At 42.3% G+C, this 22930-nt stretch overlaps 1 protein-coding gene across 1 annotated transcript in view; it reads left to right on the forward strand.

Annotated features, from left to right (window-relative positions):
• The first annotated feature begins 999 nt into the window (after nt 1-999).
• Nucleotides 1000-22930, forward strand: part of NUP205 (nucleoporin 205) — an 85685-nt gene continuing 63754 nt past the window's right edge. The window contains exons 1-11 of the mRNA XM_049774270.1: nt 1000-1171; nt 5092-5236; nt 6579-6738; nt 7142-7370; nt 10567-10731; nt 13755-13930; nt 16332-16448; nt 16617-16754; nt 18253-18403; nt 20337-20542; nt 21785-21967. Of these exons, the coding sequence (XP_049630227.1) occupies nt 6595-6738; nt 7142-7370; nt 10567-10731; nt 13755-13930; nt 16332-16448; nt 16617-16754; nt 18253-18403; nt 20337-20542; nt 21785-21967 (1509 nt within the window). The 5' untranslated portion in view covers nt 1000-1171; nt 5092-5236; nt 6579-6594. The remainder of the gene's footprint in view (nt 1172-5091; nt 5237-6578; nt 6739-7141; nt 7371-10566; nt 10732-13754; nt 13931-16331; nt 16449-16616; nt 16755-18252; nt 18404-20336; nt 20543-21784; nt 21968-22930) is intronic.

Consider the following 22930-nt stretch of genomic DNA (forward strand, 5'->3'; position numbering starts at 1 on the left):
GCAAATATTTAGTTAAGTGAGCTTTGTGGCCTTCCTCTTATCCCCTTTTTATTTTATGGCTATACCTAGCTGTGCTCAGGGCTTGCTCCTGGCTCTGTGCTCAGGAATCACTCCTGGCAGGGCTCCAAGCACCCTGTTGATGCTGGGGATAGAACCCAGGTCAACTGTGTGCAAGACAGGTGTCTGTCCCTTTACTATTCATTTGTGACCCTTTTTAAGATTTTTATGATCCATTCAATAGTTTCTTAAAATCATTATTTAAATATGAATAAAGACTTTTTGTTTTTGCCAGATGACATTATGAATCATAGATAAATAAACGATCATTAGCTCTTTTTCTTTTGGGGGGGGGTCACACCTGATGACACTTGGGTTACTCCTGGCTCTGCCCTTAGAAGTCACTTCTGGCAGACTCGGGGGACCATATAGGATGCTGGGATTTGTTCTGGTTCAACTGCATGCCAGGCGAATGCCCTACTGCTGTGTTATCTCTCTGGCCCCAGCTCTGCTAATTCTTCAACATTTCACAAATCTCTTTGGTTACTTCCCCTTTGGAGACTTAATTTTTTTAGTATTTATTGAGTATCTAACGGGAAAACTTCCTTAGCAACTTAGTTTCTAATTCCTTAGGAAACAAATGATTTCTCAACCTTTTGTAGTTCAGAGTTGATTTTTGTTTTGTTTTGTTTTTGTGCCACACCCGGCGTTGCTCAGGGGTTACTCCTGGCTGTCTGCTTAGAAATAGCTCCTGGCAGGTACGGGGGAGTTGAGCAGGATCCATGGGCAGAGGCAGTAAGAGAATTAAAAAGCTGAAATTAAAAATTGTTATAAATTGTTGTATAATATTATCTCATGAAGGCCTGATTATAAATTGTATGGTAAACAATGCTTCTCTGTCTTTGATGGCTGTCACCAAGTTGCCAGAAAGAAATAAAACTCCAAACTTATCTCCAACATCCTGTTCTTACTGCATTATCTCATCTATTCTTACCATTGCAGCCAAAGAATGTTCAACAACACGAGAAGGTCCAGAAAGCCAGTACCGAGGGGGTCGCCATCCAGGGCCAACAGGGAACACGTCTCCTTCCTGAACAGCTCATCAAGGAGGCCTTTATTCTCAGTGATCTTTTTGATATCGGGGAACTGGCGGCTGTAGAGCTGCTTCTTGCTGGTAGGTCAACATTTCATTGTACACCTGGGAAGGTGTACGAAATTGTACAAAATGTACAATCAGCTGAGTATAGAGATTCTGAAATGGTTCTTCAGGGGGTGGTGTATTTGACAATTTTTATTTGAAATATTTGTGGGTTTATTTTTTTTTTTTTGATTAGTGATATTTTTGATTAGTGATGGGAAGAAGTAGTGATTGAAGTTGGTAAAGGTAAGTAGAGTTTGCTGCATCTTGGATGTAGGTTTATAGCAGAAAGACAGCTCAAAACATGTATTGTTCTATAACTATGAAGAAGGTAAATTTGTGCCAGAGATGTAGTCCAATAGGTAAGGCATTTACCTTGCACGTGGCTAATCCTGGTTCCACTCCCAGAATCCCACACTGTTCTCTAAGCTGTGGGTTTTTTTTTTTTTTTGGTTTTTGGGCCACACCCGGTAATGCTCAGGGGTTACTCCTGGCTATGTGCTCAGAAGTTGCTCCTGGCATGGGGGACCTTATGGGACACCAGGGGATCGAACCGAGGTCCGTCCAAGGCTAGTGCAGGCAAGGCAGGCACCTTACCTTTAGTGCCACCGCCCGGCCCCGGGTTTTTTTTTTTTTTTTTTTTATTTGTTTGTTTGTTTGTTTCTCTTTGGCTGTGCTTGGAATCATACCTGACTCTGCCCAGAGATTACTTTTCTAGCAGTGCTCAGGAGACCAGATACAGTATTGGGGATCAAACCAATAATGTGTTCAAGGCAAGTATCTTTTTTTTTTGTTTGTTTGTTTTGGGCCACATCCAGTAGTGCTCAGGGGTTACTCCTGTCTCTGTGCTCAGAAATCACTCCTGGCAGGATAGGGGGATCATATGGGATGGAACCCAGGCCCTACTACTGAGTTCTCTTTGGCCTCAAGGCAAGTATCTTAACTCCCATATTAATCTAGTTTCTATTGTCTTTTTTTTTTAGTTCCTTTTTGAGGGGTTGATTCAGATTAGGAATAGGCTTAAGTTGGGGTAGGGAGATGGCTCATGCCTTGACTGTGAGCGCCTCAGTTTTGATCCCTGGTATGATATGGTCTCTGTAACACCTCCAGGGAAGACTCCTGAGCACTGTTTCAGGAGTAGTCCCAAGCACTTCATAGTGTGGCCTCACAAAGCAAAAGTATGTGCACATACATGCACAAAAATAATAGGTTAATTTCAATTGTACTGAGTTAGGAGAGAAGAGCAAGGCCTTGGAGCTGGAGGAAGGTCTCTGGTAGGGAACGTCCCTCAGGAGGAATTTAGGCATGACCTCTCTGATACTGGTATGGTTGCTCTGGGACTTGCACAATGACAAGGCACCTCAACTGGTAGGGAAGGTAGTTTCGAGCTGAGCAAACAGCAGGCCTTGGGGCGAGAACGAATGAATACTTTTGTTAACTGCCAAGAGCACTGGCACTGATGCAGGGGCATCAGAAATGAGGGAGAGGGCCTGAGCGATAGCTCAATGGTAGGTCATTTGTCATATATGTGATTTTGGTCAAGCTGGGTTTGATCCCGGCTTCCAATATGGTCCCCCAAGCCTGCCAGGAGCAATTTCTAAGCGCAGAGCCAGGAGTAACCCCTGAGCACTACAGGTATGGCCCCAAAACAAAAAAAATAACGTTTTAAAAAGTTTTAAGGGGGGATGGATGATAGCATAGTGGATAAGGCATTTGCCTTGCCCACGTTTGATCCCCGGCATTCCTTATGGTTCCCTGAGCCTGCCAAGAGAGATTTCTGAGTGTAGAGCCAGGAGTAACCCCTGAATGCTGCTGGATGTGGTCCCCCAAAATAAAGCAAAAGAAAAAGAGAAATGAGGAAGAGTGAAGGAGGGAGGTTGAGGGAGGGCAAGATTGTGCATAATCCTGCAGATTATGAGAATGACATATTTTACTCTGTAGGAGTGGTATTTTTGTTTGTTTATTTGTTTTTGGGTCACACTGGTGATGCTCAGGAGTTACTACTGTCTATGTGCTCAGAAGTCATTGTTCCTGGGACCCGAGAGAGCATGGAGGTAAGGTGTTTGCCTTGCATGCAAAAGGACGGTGATTCGAATCCCGGCATTCCATATAGTCCCCTGAGCCTGTCAGGAGCGATTTCTGAGTGTAGAGCCAGGAGTAACCCCTGAGAGCTGCTGGGTATGACCCAAAACCCAACAACCCCCCCCCCCCAAAAAAAATCATTGTTCCTGTCTTGGGGAAACATATGAGATGCGGGGGATTGAACCGAGGTTTATCCTGGGTTGGCTGTGTGCAAGGTAAATGTCCTACCCCTATGCTATCACTGTGGCCCTGAATCCTTGCTTTTCTTTTAATATTGAGTGAATCCTCACATCTGCAAGGCAAGCACCCTACAAGTGAGTCGTGACCCTGGCTTGCCAAAATCCTTTTGTTTTATTCCCTTATTTATTTATTTATTTATTTATTTATTTATTTATTTATTTATTTATTTATTTATTGGTGAGATGGGGGGAGTGACTGGGAGCCTGACTGTGGTGTTCAGGACTTAGATGGAGATTTCTCAGGAATGTAAGAGTTGAAGCTACCATGTGACCCAGTGATTTTATTTCTTGGCATCTTCCCCTAAGACACATCAATCCGAAAATACATTCACAGCTATGTTCAATGGAGTGTTTTGTACACTAGCCAGGATATGGGAACAATATAAATTCCTTGTGATAGACAAATAGATAAAGTGGCAGGGCCAGAATGATAGAACAGTGGGGTAGCATACTGTTTTCGCATTCAGCTGACCCAGGTTAAATCTCGGGCATTATTACAGCCCCTGAGCACTGCCAGGAGTAACCCCGGAGCACCACTAAGTATGGCCCCAAAAGCAAAACAAAAAGTTTTGGTAGGTGAAATATGTTAAATTATAGTGGAATGTTATATAGATATGAGTAGTGATGAAATCTTACAGTTTGCTGCAACGTGGTTGACGTGTAGGGAGGCATGTTACGTATTATTGCTTGTCAGGGAGAAGTACAAATTCTAGAGAATCTCATTTGGTATACTGGGAAGCAAAACCAGGGAATAGATAATATCAGATGATGACAAACCTTCATACTTTGATGAGAAAACAGAGTACCAAGAAGTAGAGGGAAGTTTTACGGGGATACAGGATTAGACAGACTAGAAGTCTAGGGGGTGATAGAGGGTCTGGAAAACATTGTTGGGGTGAAGATCTGGTTACTTTGTTCACCAAAGCCATAACAGCTGGGGTGATGGAATTCTAAATGCATGCTTTACATGAATGAACTCCAAGCTTAGACATGGGAGTAGATACTGAGCACGGCTGAGTATGGCGCCAATAAGAACTGCTCCCCAAAACCAAAGCCATAAAAGTTAACTGTATTTATAGCCATGTTAGCTAAACTACAGTTAAGAAATTCTTTTAAATTTAATTATTTTGGATATTGGGGGAGGGCATACCCAGTGGTACAAAGGGGTTACTCCTGGCTCTGCACTGAGGAATTATTTCTAGGGGTGCTTGGGGGACCACTATTGAACCTGGACTAGTCTTGTAAGGCAAGTGACCTATCTTACTATTGCTATTATTACTATTGAGACAGATCCCCCCCTCCCAAATAATTTTAGAGAATTTTATGGGGAAGAAACTGGAGAAATGTTCGAAAGTTTTTCACTTAGAGTGAACAGGCATAACTGTGAGACCAAAGCTTTTCTCCTAGCACATGGGAATCATAGCAGTAGATGCCATGGAGCTTAGAAAGTACTGTATTCCATGTTTCTGTGGCTGCTCTGCTTCAGGTGGATAGATTCTGAAGCAGAAGACTGTAGGTCCCCTTAGAACTGGAGATTCTGAGATTTCTTTCTCAATGTATTGGGTGCAGTGATTTTGTCTTGTCCTATTAAAAAAGTGTTCATTTTTTAAGTTCTTTCTCAATTTGCTTTTCTAGGAGAGCACCAGCAGCCCCACTTTCCTGGTCTCACCAGAGGATTAGTGGCCGTTCTTTTGTATTGGGATGGAAAACGCTGCATCGCGAATTCCCTGAAAGCTTTGATACAGTCCAGACGAGGAAAAACATGGACCCTCGAACTCAGGTCTGCAGTCTTCTGATGGATTTCAGGGGTTAATTAGAAATTACTTCAAAGTTTATGGTTTTTTAAAAAAAGATTTAAAAATAAATAATGACTAGACCAGGGAGATGGCTCAGAGGAAGTGAGCCGTAATCCATGTTCCATCCTGAGCATCACATGACCATGAATCACATGAACACAGCCAGGTGCAACCTCCAAGTACAGAAAGAATCAGGAGTAGCCCATGGGCATCACCAAATATGACCACAAAATTGATAATTATAACATAGTATATAATAATAATAGAATAATAATATAGACTGGTAGAAAGGAAGACAAAACTGTGTGCACACAAATAATAAATCACTTATTAGGAAATGGTAAAACATTTATAAAATAATGTTGATAGAATACATCTTTATGCAAGGTCACAGATAATAAGAGCAACCAACAATAATAAGTAGAAATCAAATATGGGTATTTTAAAATATATATATATATATATATATATATATATACACATATATATGAGTTTTTGGGCAAGTAGAGGGGGGACATTTGCACCATACCTGGTAGTGCTGGAGGCTGCTCCTGATACTACGCAACACTGAGTACTTGGTGGACAGTGTGCCAGAGATCAAATCAAGGTTCCTGCCTCAAAGCACATGTTTCAGGCTTTTTAAGCCATCTTCTTTGTTCTTAAAATTATAATTTTAGGAAAACAGAATTTCCTCCTAGGATTTATGGATGAATTAGGTCTGTAAGTTAAGGTGTATGGTCAGTTCTCTCTTAGTCTGCCAACACACACACACTTTTTTTTTTTTTTCCACAAATCAAAAATTACTTAGGGATTTTTCAGTATTTTTGAAGCCAGGTGACTTAGAAAGAATCAAAAGGCCTAGATTTTAGTTCATCCCAGCTTTTTTCAGTAAGTTAATTTTATTGTCAAAAGACTTTTTTAAAGGGGATTTTGGGCCACACCCGGTGATACTCAGGGGTTACTCCTGACTGTGCACTTACAAATCGCTCTTGGCTCGGGGGACCATATGGGATGCCGGGGACTCTAACCGAGGTCTGTCCTGGATCAGCCATGTGCAAGGCAAATGCCCTACCATTGTGCTATCACTCCAGCCCCGACAAAAGACTTTCTTTGGGGCCCAAAGAGCTGATTCAGAAGGTTGAGTGCATGCCTTCTTTAGCACCATTGGGAGTAACCCCTAAGTACTGATGGATGTGACTCATCCATACTCAGGTCCTGGTTAAAGAGCTTTTTTTTTTTTTTTTTTTGCTTATATTTATATGATGAGAAAGTATTCAGTATTAAGGTATTTTATAACATTCATTTCTTTCTTTCCTGTCGTTTCAGTCCAGAACTGGTTTCTATGGTGACACGGTTTACGGATGAGCTGATGGAACAAGGCTTGACTCAAAAAATCCTTAACCTGGTGTCACAGATAGATGTGAACAATGAATTTGAGAAACTACAGCGAGATCGAGGTTTGGGTAGTGAAAAACATCGCAAAGAGGTATGGGTACCTTCAGATCAACCATGGGTTGGTTGTCTGTGTCAGAGTTTTTAATTAGAGAAGTTGGGACAGCTAGACCGTTCTTGGAATGTTGATGATGCATGTTTGAGCATGTGGGCAGCTGTGTCCATGGAGCGGACTCACAATTCTTTTGGTGTCTTCCTAATCATTTATGTGCTGTACTGGAATAATATCCTCAATAGATTGGTCACCCCATACAGGAGCTTTGAAATCAAAAGGAGGCAGTAGTGAATAGCTTGTTCTGAATCCCAGAGTTAAGAATTGAAGTCCGTGTTTAGATTCAGATTGGTTTATTTCGCTAACATTTCTAAGTCATACTTGACATTTTTTCAGTACTTACTGTCATTTCCTTGTCCCAATGACCATGTGCTTTTGTTTATAGGTGTCGGACCTCATCAAGGAGTGCAGGCAGTCTCTGGCCGAAAGCCTCTTTGCCTGGTCCTGCCAGTCACCGTTAGGCAAAGATGACACCCTACTCCTCATCGGACATTTGGAAAAAGTGACTGTAGAGGCTAATGGCTCCTTGGATGCAGTGAACCTGGCTCTTCTGATGGCACTTCTGTACTGCTTTGATATCAGTTTCCTAGAACAGAGCACGGAGGAACGAGATGGTATCACATTTTATAGCTCATTAACTTTGTTAAAAATCAGATTTAGGGATTGGATCGATAGCAAAGCGGTAGGGTGTTTGCTTTGCACGAGGGCGATCCAGGACGGATCTTGGTTCAATCCCCAGCGTCCCATATGGTCCCCCAAGCTAGGAGCGATTTCTGAAAGTATATCTAGGAGTAACTCCTCAACGTTAGTGGGTGTGACCCAAAAACAAAACAAAAATTAGATTTAAAGTTACAAAGTTATGTTTTAAAAAGGGCTATCATTTGTTGACATTCAATTATATGTTTTGTTCTTGCGTATGCAATTTAGCCATACTTTTTAGAATTAGGTGGTTTGAACCAACCTTGACTCTGCTCAGGGCTTACTCATGGCTCTTCTTGGCAGTGCCGAGATACCGTATGTGGTGATAGGGAGCAAGGTATGGTCAGTTTGTGCAAGGCAAACACCTTAACTCTTGTCATATCTCTGGAAATTTGTTTTTGAAAGTTCTTGTTATTTTTTTATATACCTATTTAAGTTTTTATTCTTGGCACCATGTGGTTTACAAATACATCCAAGTCTCATGTCCTCCACTAGTGTGTCAATTTGCCTATCTATCGTATCCTTTCCCCCATTTCTCTTTGTGCCTAATGGAAATTTTTATTGTTTAAACTTTCTTTTTTTTTTTTTTTTTTTTTTTTTTTTTTTTTTTTTTTTTTTTGGTTTTTGGGCCACACCCAGTAACGCTCAGGGGTTACTCCTGGCTATGTGCTCAGAAGTTGCTCCTGGCTTGGGGGACCATATGGGACACCGGGGGATCGAACCGCGGTCCGTCCAAGGTTAGCGCAGGCAAGGCTACCTTACCTTTAGCGCCACCGCCCGGCCCTATTGTTTAAACTTTCTAATGGAGGGGCTGGAGAGATAGCATGGAGGTAGGGCATTTGCCTTGCCTGCAGAAGGATGGTGGTTCGAATCCCGGTATCCCATATGGTCTCCCGAGCCTGCCAGGAGCGATTTCTGACTGTGGAGCAGGAGTAACCCCCGAGTGCTGCTGGGTGTGACCCAAAAACCAAACCCTCCCCCCCCCAAAAACACCTTTCTAATGGAAAAAAAATTTTTTGGGTGTTTTGGGCCACACTCGGCAGTGCTGAGTGCTGAGGTTACTCCTGGCTCTGCACTCAGAAGTGGCTCCTGGTAGGCTCAGGCGACCATATGGGATGTTGGGAATCGAACCGGAGTTCGTCTGGGATTGGCTGCCTGCAAGGCAAATTCCCTACTGCGATGTTATCACTTGGGCCCTATTAATGTAAAAATTTAAGTTGAGCCTTTCAGAAGGTAAAAGGAACACTTGAAAAGCTTTAGTGTCTGATGAATGTTATTTTTTTTTATCATTAGGTTGTAATTGACTTTTTTTTTGGTAGGTATTAATCCATTCTTGGTGGTGCTCTTTCCTAGGACTATATGGGATGCTAGGGATCGAACCTAGGTTAACTATGTGCAAGACAAGCACCTTACCTTCTGTACCAGTATTCTGACCCCCAAAATACAGAAAATTGTATGGGGAGTAAATGAATTCAAAGAAGGCATCTAAAACATATACATATATATATATTTGAATTCATTTATATTAATCATATATATATATGAAAATGAGGAGGCCTGAGAGATAGCACTGTGGTAAGGCATTTGCCTTGTACGCAGCCAACACAGGACTGATGGTCATTTGATTCCCGGCATCATATATAGTCCCCTGAGCCTGCCAGGAGCAAATCTGAGCACAGAGCTAGGAGTAATCCCTGAGTGTTACTGGTTGTGACCCAAAAACCAAAAAAAAAAAAAAAAAAAAAAAAAAAAAGAGTAAAATTGGGTTGGAGGTATAGTACACCGGGGAGGGCGTTTGCCTTGCATGCAATGTGGTTTGATTCCTGGCATCCCATATGGTACCCTGAGCCTGCCAGGAATGATTTCTGAGCACAGAACCAGGTGTAATGCCTGAGTGCAGCTGGGTGTGTCCCAACCTCCTCCCTCCAAAAAGAGTAAAACAAATGAGTTCTTATATAGAAAATGGTATTTCCTGTTCTTTTTAGCATTTATTTATGTACCTGTGTATATTTTAAAGTATCAGTATAATTTAACTGCATTAACATTTATTTTAATTATTTGGATGTTTCATTCATTTTAGAATCCTTTGGTCAGATTTTGTTAGATATTTTAAATTCCGGATTTATTTTTTTATTTTTAATTTTTTTTGGTTTTTGGGCCACACCCGGTAATGCTCAGGGGTTACTCCTGGCTATGTGCTCAGAAGTTGCTCCTGGCTTGGGGGACCATATGGGACACTGGGGGATCGAACTGCGGTCCGTCCAAGGCTAGCGCAGGCAAGGCAGGCACCTTACCTTTAGCGCCACCGCCCGGCCCCCAGATTTAATTTTTTATGTTCTCATTTCATTTGTTTTGTTTCTGGACCTCACCCGGCATTGCTCAGTGATTACTCCTGACTCCATGCTTAGGAATCATACCTGGTGGGCTTGGGGTACCATAGAGGATGCTGGGAATTGAACCCAGATGGATCGTGAAAGGCAAGTTCCCTACCCACTGCACATCTCTCCAGCACCTGTTCTATTATTTTTTATTTATACCATATAAAAACCATTGACTAGGGGCCAGAGAGATGGTACAATGGGTAGAGCACGGGGGTGGGGTGGGGTGGGCGCTGACTTAGTTTTTGTTTTGTTTTTGGGGCCACACTTGGCAGTGCTCCGGGGTCATTTTGCAACCTTATGGGATGATAGGGATTAAATCCGGGTTGACTGCATACAAAGAAACGCCTTCCCACTATGCTATTGCTCCAGCTACTGACCTGGGTTTAATCCCTGGCATGCTGTATGATCTCAGCTCAGCCAGAGTAACCCCTGATTACAGAACCAAGAGTAAGCCTTGGGCAACATGGGTGACCCCTAGTTTTCCCCAAGCCCCATATAAATAAAAAACATTGACTCTTAATGAAATTAAAATTTAGAATTATCATCTATTACCCTTTATGATTTTAGTTGACATGCAAATTTTATGTAGTGTTATTTTTGGTTTATTGAACATTGATGTTAGTTATTCATAACTCCTTCATGGGAATACTCTTGATTTTTATGCATTATTCCTATCACCAAAAGTGAGACTTTCTAGACTTTGTGATTATGGTTCATCTCCTTGTTTCAGATATGATTCATCAATTTCCCCTGTTGACTGAGCGACAGTACATTGCAACAATTCACTCTCGTCTTCAAGACTCACAGCCGTGGAAACTCCCTGGGCTGCAAGGCACGGTCAGACTTGCTTGGGCACTGGCTCTGAGGGGAATATCTCAGTTACCTGATGTCACAGGTAAATTGATTGTAGGCAGTAGTTATGTTTTTGGTTGTCGTTACTTGGTTTTCCTGTCACTTTTAGCTTTGCTCAGGAATTGCTCCTGGCGGACTTGGGGACCATCTGGGGTGCTGGGGATTGAACTGGGCCAGTTGTGTGCAAGGTAGCACCCTACTCATTATGCTATCACTCAGGCCCTACTCTGAGATTTTTGCTCAGGGATCACTCCTGGTGAGACTCGGGACTATATGCGGTGTCAAGGATCGAACCTAGGTAGGCTGTAGGGAAGACAAATTAATTAACCTTATTTTCTGTCTAGCCACACTGAACATTATAAAATTAGGGCCAGAGAGATAGTGGTAGGGCATTTGCCTTGCATGAAACGATGTAGGATGGATGGTGGTTCAAATCCCAGCATCCCATATGGTCCCCTGTGCCTGCCAGGAGCAATTTCTGAGTGCCAGGCCAGAAGTAACCCCTGAACACTGCTGGGTGTGACCCAAAAACAAAACAAAAAAACCAGAATATTGTAGAACTACAAATTTTTTTTTAGTTACTGAAATTCCTCCCTATTTACAGGGAGTACATTCCAGGGTCCCAAGAATGCCTAAAATTGCATATAGTACTGAACTGTATACTGTATTTCTTGTATGTGTTAGGCATATAAAGAGATGACCAATAATAACTAATCATTAAATAGAGTGGTTATAACAATAGGGAAAGCTGTATACTATGTTCTCTCAAAACTTGTTGCCATTATATTTGGCAAAGTTGAATATACTTTGGTGGGCCCGGAGAGATAGCACAGCAGCGTTTGCCTTGCAAGCAGCCGATCCAGGACCAAAGGTGGTTGGTTCGAATCCCGGTGTCCCATATGGTCCCCCATGCCTGCCAGGAGCTATTTCTGAGCAGACAGCCAGGAGTAACCCCTGAGCAACGCTAGGTGTGGCCCAAAAACAAACAAACAAAAATATATATATATATATTTTGGTGAATGTAGGTTACTGGAACTGAACAAAGCAAAGCATGAATAGTAAGAGAGAGAGAGAGAGAGAGAGAGAGAGAGAGAGAGAGAGAGAGAGAGAGAGAGAGAGAGAGAGAGAGAGAGAGAGAGAGAGAGAGGAGAGAGAGAGAAGAGAGAGAGAAAGAGAAAGAGAGGAGAGAGAGAGAAGAGAGAGAGAAAGAGAAAGAGAAAGAGAAAGAAAGAGAAAGAGAAAGAGAAAGAAAGAAAGAAGAGTTAGTTGTCCATCTGTCCGTGTCCTGGTGGGTAAGGGATGTGTGTCTTGGTGAGTAAGATATGTGTGTCTGCTTGTGGGTAAGGGTGTGTGTGTGTCTATGCCCATCTGTTCCTCCGTCCATCCATCCATCCATCCATCCATCCATCCATCCATCCATCCATCCATCCATCCATCCGTCCGTCCGTCCGTCCATCCGTCCATCCTTCCATCCATTCATCTGTCCTGGTGGGTAAAGTGCTCCCCTTGTACATGGCTGACCCAGTGGATCTCTGGTGGGTAAGGTGTCTGTGGGTGTGTATGTCTGTGCTCATGGGTAAAGGGGTGTTTGTATGTGTCCCTGTTCATCTATCCGTTCGTCCTGGTGGGTAAAATACTCCCCTTGTACATGGCTGACTTGGGATCTCTGGTGGGTAAGGGGTGTGTATGTCTGTATCTGTGTGCTGGTAGGTAAGGGTGTGTGTGTATCTGTGTGCTGCTAGGTAAGGGTGATGTGTGTGTGTGTGTATGTCCGTCCGTCCTGGTGGGTAAAGTGCTCCCCTGTACATGACTGACCCAGTACCTGACCCACTAGATCTCTGGCATCCCATACGGTCCCCTGAGCACTGTCAGGAGAGAAGGAGGCATTCATGAGTGTAGAGGCAGAAGTAACCCCTGAGCACTGCTGGGTGTGACCCAAAAAACAAAAACAAACAAACAAACAAAAAAAAAACAAACCAAACAAACCAGATATTAGGGAGAACTAGACTTGGTATTTTCTATTGCTCAAGTGTTCACAAAGGTGTGAATAGTTTATTTTAAATTGCAGAAATGGTCATTCTTGATATCTAGGCAAGTTTGAGGGTGGGGCACATCCGATGGTACTCAGGAGTTACACTTGGCTCTGAAAATATTCACAATGATTTTAATGTCTACTCATTTTATAGACCTTTGAAAAATTTATCTAATATATTTATTGTATTATTTTGTAAAAGATGTGTTTTAAAGTGTGTTAAACTTGCATTTAAAATCATGCAATTTTAATTCCACTGTTTTGAATTCAAGTGAGTGTTTGAATTAGTATTATTAACACTTTAATTGGTTTTTATAATGATTATTAATCATAGTAAGGAGTTAAATTTTTGTACTCAAGGTAACTAGTGCAGCCTCTATTTCAAAATCCAAAACCAAACATAATGAAAAAACCCTAAAAAAATAACCTAATTTCTTCTGACACTAACACTCATGGCAATGTAAAAGAACATGCCTCTCTTATGTATTTTTCCACTAGCTCTTTGGGTTTTGTGAGTTAATTATGGTTGTATAGTCATACATTTATTTTTTTGTTTGGTTTTGGGCCATACCTGGTGGTACACAGGGCTTATGCTTGTTCTGCAAGAAATCACTCTTGGGGCCCGAGCGATAGCACAGAGGTAAGGCATTTGCTTTGCACTTGGCCAACACAAGATGGACACTGGTTTGAATCCCAGCATCTTATATGGTCCCTCGAGTCTGCCAGGAGCCACTTCTGAGTGCAGAGTCAGGAGTAACCCCTGAACACTGCAGGATGTGACCCAATCCACCCCCCCACAACCCTCCCCCCAAATAAATCACTCTTGACAGGGTTGGGAGACCATATGGGATGCTGGAGATCAAACATGCAAAGCAAATGTCCTACCCACTCCAGCCCTCGAGTCGTACTTTGTATGTAGCATATAACCTGCTGGTAGGGAACAGATCTGAACTTGGAACCATCCACAGAGTATAAGAAGATACTTCGAGAAGCAACTTTTTGCTCATGTGTTGTTTTTCTGAATTTATTCCTAGCTCTGGCTGAGTTCACAGAAGCAGATGAAGCCATGGCAGAGCTTGCAATCACTGACAATGTTTTCCTATTCCTCACTGAATCTGTAGTAGTGTCAGATAATTTCTACCAAGAGGAATTTTATATTCGTAGAATTCATAATCTCATCACAGATTTCCTTGCACTTATGCCAATGAAGGTAAGTGTATTAGTAAAAGTAGGTGAAAAGTTTTATACTGTCATAAAAGTTGATCAATTAAATTTGTGTTTTGGTTTCTCGGCCACACCTGACGGTATTCAGAGGTTATTTCTATATCTGCATTCAGAAATGATTCCTGGCAGGCTCAGGGATAAGGGATATTGTAAGGGCTACTGAAGATCTAACCCGGTCAGCTTCATGCAAGGTAGATGCCCTACTCAATGTGCTATTGCTTCAGCCCCAGAAAATAATATATATTTTTAATTAAATATGGCTGTCTATTTTGCTCATATATTTTGTTTTAAAAGTTGTAGAGTTTGGAGTCAAAGAGATAGTATATCAGGAAAGGTGCTTGCCATACACATAGCTGTCTTGCATATATTTTTTCGTTATTGCCAGGGACTGCTAGGTGTGGCCCAGAACACACTCGCCCAGAAATAGCTCTGGGAGGTTGCACTGTCACATCCATGGTGGTGTTTGCTCATGGGTCCTAATCCTCCCTGAGATTTACACTGTAGTGTACCTGAGACCCACCCATTTCTGGGAGGGGTCTTGGGAACTGAATAGTAGGTGTAACCTTACCTGCAAGACCCTCCCATTCCGGGGAGGGGTCTTGGAAAAGATAGATAAGGCTGGAACCCCTTTTGGCCGTTTCCTTTGGCTCTGAAGATGGCTAAAGTGAATTAAGACGCAGGGCTAGCCTAGAATGGCTGAATGCTTGAAAGGTTATGAGTAGGCCACACACATGTGGTGAATAGGGCATGAATAAAGTTGTTGTTTCCTGACGCCTGCCTGTGAGTGAGTGATTTCACGTTTCACCTGGGCCTGAAACTCGCCGGTTCATGGGGTTGCTGAGCCATGTGGCCTGGGATGGCAAAAAGAAATCCATCGCCATCCACCGCCATCCAGCCCCATCATTAATTATTTCATGCTACATTACACTCTTTTTTTTTTTTTTTTGGGTTTTTGGGTCACACCCAGCAGTGCTCAGGGATTACTTCTGGCTCTGTGCTCAGAAATCGCTCCTGGTAGGCTCGGGGGACCATATGGGATGCTGGAATTTGATCCATCATTCTTCTGCATGCAAGGCAAATTCCTTACCTCCATTCTATCTCTCCGGCGCAGTTCACACTCTTCATTGTGATACTGTGCTTACCTAGGCTTGCCCTTCCTGACCATGGTGTTTCAGACAACTTTTTCATTGTGCTGCTCACCAAGAGTGGCATACCTTTTGGGGAGCAGTGTTTAGACATACTGGGCTCCTGGTGTAGCTAAGAATGCTTTAATATAACTGAATTTCCCAGATGTGGAAGGGCACTTGGGACCCTGGGCATTTGAACCTGTGACTCTTTAGGGGCACTAAAGCAGTCTTATTTGACCTTTTTACACCTATGGACTGGCCCATGTTCTGCACACCAGTCTGATTGGCAGTTTTTTTTGGTTTTCTTTTGTCTACACTCAGCAGTGCTCAGGGGTTACTCCTGGTTCTGTGCTCAGAAATCGCCCCTGGCTTGGGGGACCATCTGGGATGCCGGGGATTGAACCCGGATACATCCCAGGTCAGCTGTGTGCAAGGCAAATGCCCTACCACTGTGCTATTGCTCCAGTCCCTGACAGGCAGTTTTAATCGAGTCAGTAGATCAGTGGTTTTCAGCCTTTCTACATGTGGAACAGATATTGAAGACTGAAGCTGCTCTAAGTCTCCACACTATTCCTCTGGGCCTCTGATTTTTTTTTTTTTTAAGGAAAAGGAGTTCTTGGTTAGTTGGCATTTAGTTAACGAAGTATAGGTGAGACTGATTCTTGGCCCCATATATGTTGTCCTTCATGTTGTGTTTGGGAAATGAGTGAGGCCAGTTTTTCCTTTATTGCCATTAAGTATGGTATTCTATGCTTCCAGAAACATTAAATGTCCTGCATTATTTGGGATTAGCCAATTCAGTGACTGCATGTTCTGCCCCAAATGTCAGTAACTGAGGAACATTGACATTACACTCAACTTCTCCATAGTAGAAAATACTTTGACATTTTAAGATATAAATAGAGTGGGGTCAGAACTGTAATACAGTGGCAGGGGGCTAGCGTGGCACACTGCCAACCTGGATTCAATCTCTGGCATCCCATATGATTCCCCCCAATCTTGCCAGAAGTGATTCCTGAACACAGGGCTTGGAGTAAGCCCTGAGCACAGCCATGTCATTGTTGTGAAAGTGATATTTTAATAAGGTTTTTTTTTTTGTAATTCAAAATTTACTTGTAATTAATTACAACCAACTAATTGTGATTATATTCATTACAATTAATTAATGATAAATTTATAATTAAAAACTGTTGCTTGATTTTCTGATTTTGCTGTTTTAGCTCATGTAATATATTACGTATTAATAAACACATTTAATAGGTGAAGCAGTTGCGAAATCGGGCAGATGAAGATGCTCGAATGATTCACATGAGTGTCCAGATGGGAAATGAGCCCCCTATATCACTTAGAAAGGATCTAGAACACTTAATGCTCTTGGTAAGTGTCTGCATTGATTGGCTTGTGCTTTTCCTCCTTCCATCATTGACTCCCTAACTTTGGGGAACTTTTAGGTCAAATAACTTCAGTATGCAATTGCATTTGATACAGATGTTAAGCTTCTGCTTCAAAGTAAAATTTGAATAAGAGATCTTTTCCTCTCTGTAGATTGGTGAACTATATAAGAAGAATGCTTTCAATTTGGAACTTGCTCTGGAATATTGGTGTCCCTCAGAGCCGCTTCAGACTTCCACCATCATGGGTTCTTACCTTGGGGTGGCTCATCAGCGCCCCCCTCAACGCCAGGTGAGCTCTTGATCTCTCTGTATTTATATGCGGGGAAAGTAATTAGGAGTCTTGGGTGCATTAACTTATTTCCAATGTTATTGCCAGTCACGCAAATGACCACTATGATGTAAACTTTTATTCAAGGAGATTTGAAAACTTTTATTTGTGGGCCACGAATCCTGGTAGACTTGGAGGATCATAAGGGGTACCAGGGATTGAACCCACATTGGTCAAGTGGAGCACAAGTTCCCTACCCATTGTACTATTTATTTTCTTAAAATTTTTTTAAATAACACTATGATTTACTAAGTTATTTACAATATAGTTATTTCAGATATTGAATGTTCAGATACCAATACTACCACCCTAACATGCCCTCTTGCAGGCATAAACATATTTACTTCATATTGTCACAACACAAAGGCAAATGGAATGATCAGAACTTAGGTTAACAGGAGTCATTTTGAAGTAATTATTGTATTTCTCCGTGGTGTTAATAAAGTCATGTCTAAGGACTTCCTGGACTGTGGTTGGTGCTGGTTGAGCCTTCTGTGTTATTTTATTCGTTTCACAGAAATGGTAGATTCCTACGTAACTTTCTTATCAGATTTCCTGTGATATTACTGGTCTGATGATGCTACTATGAAATTTTGAGGTATTCAGCCATTTTACCCAGAAACTAGGTCTGAAACAAACATGGTGGCTTGGCAATTTGATGAGGTTCAGTTGTGGAGCTGGACTATTTTGTTGGAGAAGGTAGAGTGTGGTTCTGGGCTGCTGTGGTTCATGCAGAATGGGAATCTGCCCCAACCCATTCTGAGAATGCCTTAGAAATAACAGCCTGGACCAGTCTAATTGGAAAGAGTTAAAAAGAAAAAATTTGGGGCTGGAGTGATAGCAATAGAGGTAGGACGTTTACTTAGCACGTGACCAACCTGGGACAACCCAGGTTTGATCCTTGCCATCCCATATGATCCTCCGAGCCTGCCAGGAGCAATATTTGAGCGCAGAACCAGGAGTAATCTCTGAGTGCCACCGGGTGTGGCCCAAAAACAAAAAAAAAAATTGCTTTATGCCTACAAAGATTTTGCGGGGGGGATTTTGGGCCACACTGGTGATGCTCAAAAATTGTTCCTGGCAAGCTTTGGAATACTGGGGATGAAATCTGGGTTGACTGCGTGCAAGGTAAATGCCCTCCCTGTTGTGCCATTGCTCCGACCCCAGAAAGGTAGCTTTTAAATAAAAAGATTACCAGGTTATTTTGTCTTTATTGAGGTTGGAATGGAGGTTTGCTGTTAAATCATCGTTTGTTGGGCTGAAGAGGTGGTGCAAGCAGTAGGGCATCTGCCTTGTATGCTGATCCCCGGCATCCCATATGGCTCCCCAAAGCCGTGTGTAGCCCATAAACCAAAAAAAAAAGTCACTTCTTTGAATTTGGATATCAAAATATATTAGGTAGTTCATTTCACCTTTAGATAAGATGTTTCCTGTAAACCTTGGCATTTTTCTGTTTCAGGTTGTCTTGTCAAAGTTCGTTAGGCAAATGGGTGACCTGTTGCCTCCAACTATTTATATTCCTTATTTGAAAATGCTCCAGGGATTAGCCTCTGGGCCCCAGTGTGCTCACTACTGTTTTAGCCTGCTCAAAGTCAACGGTAGCAGTCATGGTAAGAGAACTTCTATTGTTTGTTACGATCTTGAGCTTATTATTCCTCGTATTTACCTTATTTTTTGTTCTATAAGGCACACCTGACCATAAGGTGCACATAGTTTTTAGATGCTCTCCTCCCCTGCACTCAGGCTTTAGCTCCAGGCAACATTTGCTCCATAAGTGACATTTCTACTTTTTGGGGAAAAAGTGGGTCTTATGATACAAAAATGTGGTACTTTATTTTTTAATATCTTTATAAAACACCATGATTACGAACAGTTTTGTAGTTGGGGTTTCAGTCATAAAAAGAACACCTCCTTTATCAGTGCAACATTCCCACTACCAAAGCCCTCCACTCCCTATTCCCCCAGCCCATTCTACTTCTCTCACTTAACATTGTCGTGATAGTTGTTGGTGTAGTTATTTCTAGTGGTGAGCTTCATATCATCAGCTGGTCCTTTCGGCCCTCATCTCTATTGTCTCTGGGCATTATTACAATAATGTCTTTTATTTTCTTAAATCCCACAGATGAGTGAGACTATTCTGTGTCTGTCTCTCTCCCTCTAACTTATTTCACTCAGTATAATAGTTTCCATGTATAAGAAAATTCCATGACTTCATTTTTCCTGACGGCTGCATAATATTCATTTGTGTATATGTACCAGTTTCTTTAGCCACTCATCTGTTGTTGGACATCTGGGTTGCTTCTAGATTCTGGCTATTGTAAATAGCGTTGTAATGAATATAGGCATGCAGAGGGCATTTTTGTATTGTGTTTTTGTGTTATCAGGGTATATCCATAGGAGTGGTATAGCTAGATCATATGGGAGCTCAATTTCCAGTTTTTTGAGGAATCTCTATTATTGTTTTCCATAAACATTCCCACCAGCAGTGAATAAGAGTTCTTTTCTCTCCACATCCCTGCGAGCACTGATTGTTCTTTTTGTGATGTGTGCCAGTTTCTGAGATGGTACCTCATTGTTGTTTTATTTGCATCTCCCTGATAATTAGTGATGTGGAACATTTTTTTCATGTGCCTTTGGGCCATTTATTTTTATTTTATTTTATTTATTTTATTTTTTTTTGGTTTTTCGGGCCACACCGTTTGATGCTCAGGGGTTACTCCTGGCTAAGCGCTCAGAAATTGCCCCTGGCTTGGGGGGACCATATGGGACGCCGGGGGATCGAACCGCGGTCCTGATCCTTGGCTAGCGCTTGCAAGGCAGACACCTTACCTCTAGTGCCACCTCGCCGGCCCCTTTGGGCCATTTAAATAGGGTACTTTTACAGCAGACTATCTATTTGTGCAGGGTTCTTTTTTGGGGGTCACACCTGGCAGCGCTCAAGGTTTACTTCTGGCTCTAATGCTCAGAAATCGCTTCTTGCAGGCTCGGGGGGACCATATGGGATATATGGGATGCCAGGATTATATGCAAGGCAAACACCCTACCTCCATGCTATCTCTCCAGCCCCTTTGTGCAGGGTTCTAATCAGGTCTAACTAAATCATCCTTGACTTTGGTTTCCTGGACTGGGAACTTTTGCCATTTGTGCTTTACAAAATGCATTTTGATTTAAGAAATAGAATTAATGGAGGGCCGAGTAGTCGGGCTGGCTGTGGAGATGCGAACGCTTTATGGGGGCAGTCTCTGCGTATCATGGGGAGATTGACGCGCCTGCCTTTGATTGGCCTTGGTCCTCACAGCTCCAAAAAGAAACATGATCTTGATAAGCTGAAGTCCAAAGCTCCACAGATTATGAACCAGTTTGGCCCCTCAGCCCTAATCAACCTCTCCAATTTTTCCTCCATAAAACTGGAACCAGCTAGCACCCCTCCACAAGGCTCTGGCCTTTTTACTACAACAGTAGTAAAAATACCAGGTACTCCTATTCCCTAGCAGACTCCTCCTGTGTTCTTGAAGGGAAAGTCTGGACTGTCTTTCTTTGCAGTTGAAAATATTCAGGGAGCAGGCGGTTGTCCTGTTTCTTGGGAGCATTTCTTTCACTCCTTGATGCTGTATCACGAACACCTCCGAAGGGACCTTCCAAGTGCTGACAGCGTCCAGTACCGGCACCTTCCTTCACGAGGCATCACTCAAAAGGAGCAAGACGGATTGATTGCTTTTCTACAGCTCACTTCGACCATCATCACTTGGGTATGTGACTCAGCCCTTAACGTGGCAGAATATTCAATATATTGTACAACTGAATGGTTGTTTTATCGCCACACCCAGCTGTGCTCAGGGTTCCTCTTGGATTTGAATTCCTGGTGGAGCTTGAGGACTTTCTGCTGCCTCGGATCAAACCTGTTAGCTATACGTTGCTTCTGCCCCTATATGTTTATTTTTGTTTCAGGAAGGTATTTACACATTTATAATTCATTTATATCCATTGCAATAAAGCATATTGTTCCTGAGAAGATAGATATTTCATTAGGGGGCCGGAATAATAGTATAGTGGGTTGAGTGTTTCCATTGTACTTGGCCAACCCAGGTTTGAACCCTGGCATCCTATATGGTCCCCTGAGCACCATCAGAAGCGATTCCCAAGTGCAGAGCCAGGAGTAAGCTCTAGGTACAGTCATATGTGGCCCCAAAACAAAAACAAAACCCAATTTATATTGCAATACTTTTTCCTCATTTTTTACGTTGATAGATTTGGTCCATTGATAGCCAGATTCACATGCCCCAGGATTATCTTTATAGTCCCATGAATACTCAATCTAGGTATTAGTAGTTTGGATGATTGCTGATCCTTTCTCTTATTTTTTGGTTGGTGATTTTTAGTTTGTTTGGTTTGGGGTTAATACTCAGCCATTCTGGGGGCTTCTCCTGGCTCAGGACTTGGGGGGATCGTGTGGTATTAAGGATCAAAGCTGCAGCTTCTGCCTGCAAAGTATGTAGCTCAGTAATTTCTTTCTTTCTTTTTTTGGGCCACACCCGGCTGTGTGCAGGGGTTACTCCTGGCTGTCTGCTCAGAAATAGCTCCTGGCAGGCACGGGGGACCATATGAGATGCTGGGATTCAAACCAACCACCTTAGGTCCTAAATTGGCTGCTTGTAAGGCAAATGCCGCTGTGCTATCTCTCCAGCCCCTATCTCAGTTATTTCTAAGGGTTTTTTTTGTTTTGTTTTATTTTTTGGGCTACACCCTGTGACGCTTGTGTTACTCCTGGCTTTTCGCTCAGGAATCGCCCCTGACTTGGGGAACCACATGGGACACCGGGGGATCGAACAGGGGAACCATATGGGACATCGGGGGATCAAACTGTATGTAGTTCATCCTAGGCCAGACGTGTGCAAAGCAAATGCCTTACTATTGCACCACTGCTCTGGCCCCGGATATTTCTAAGTTTTGTAAGATTCCAAGTTTCTTGCTTCCTTGTGTTCTTTTTGCAGAGTGAAAATGCTCGCTTGACACTTTGTGAGCATCCTCACTGGACGCCTGTGGTGGTGATCCTGGGACTGCTGCAGTGCAGCATCCCCCCCGTTCTCAAAGCAGAGCTACTGAAGACACTCGCAGCATTTGGGCGCTCCCCTGAAATAGCTGCTTCCCTTTGGCAGTCACTGGAGTATACTCAGGTACTATTACAGACTCTCAATTTTCTGTTACTCTGTTATGAAGAATGAAGCCTGATAGTGTCATAGGAGCAAAAGTATCTGATTTGAGATGTTTAACCTCAGATATTCACATACCAAGAATTTGTAAGCCATGAATTATAACATTTGGGGACTGGCTATGGCTTCAGAATCTAACAGATGTTTCTTTGCCGTCAGAATCAGATGACAGCTTCATTTCTCTTTTAATTCATTGGTTCTTGCCTTGTACTCAGTTCAATTCCCGCGTCCCAGATGCTCCTTCAAGCCTTCCAGGAGTGATCCCTGAGCATAGAACTAGGAATGATCCCTGAACATTTCTAGGTGTTCCTCCATTCCCATCTCCCCGCCCCCCCCAAAAAAGACCATATATCTTTCAGTGTTTGCAATATATTAAGAGTTCTACAACTTTCTTTGAGACCAGCTGATACAAACCATCAGAAGTCATTAAATGAGATTATTCCTAATTTTCTTTTCTATATTTTTCTTATGTGTTCTTTCTCCTTTATTCAGGCCAGGAGAGTTTCTCTATATAACTAAGTTGCACAGAATTTGTAACCATAGCCAGCAGTATTTATTAGTTATCAGGATGGCTTATTATAAGGACCTTTATTATAAGGCTTATTATAAGGACCTTGAACTTTGTGCAAAAGTTGCAATGCGAAGAAGGAAATTTGTTTTGCTTTGGGGATATTCCTTGTTTGGTGCTCATGGGTTATTCCAGACCTTTTGCAAAACATGAGCTCCAGCCCTTTAAGTTATCTCCTTGGCCATGAAAGGAATTTTAGACTTCTGAACACTGTGGAAATACAACTAACATAGTATATAACATATATGTTATATGTTAACATACATATTTTATACATAAATATTGCAATACATAAAAATATAATATATATATGTAATATATGATTAGGGTTTCAGTGAATTACTAACTTTGAGTTTCTT

This window comes from Suncus etruscus, chromosome 1 (genome assembly GCF_024139225.1).
Source record: "Suncus etruscus isolate mSunEtr1 chromosome 1, mSunEtr1.pri.cur, whole genome shotgun sequence".
NCBI classification, from domain to species: Eukaryota; Metazoa; Chordata; class Mammalia; order Eulipotyphla; family Soricidae; genus Suncus; species Suncus etruscus.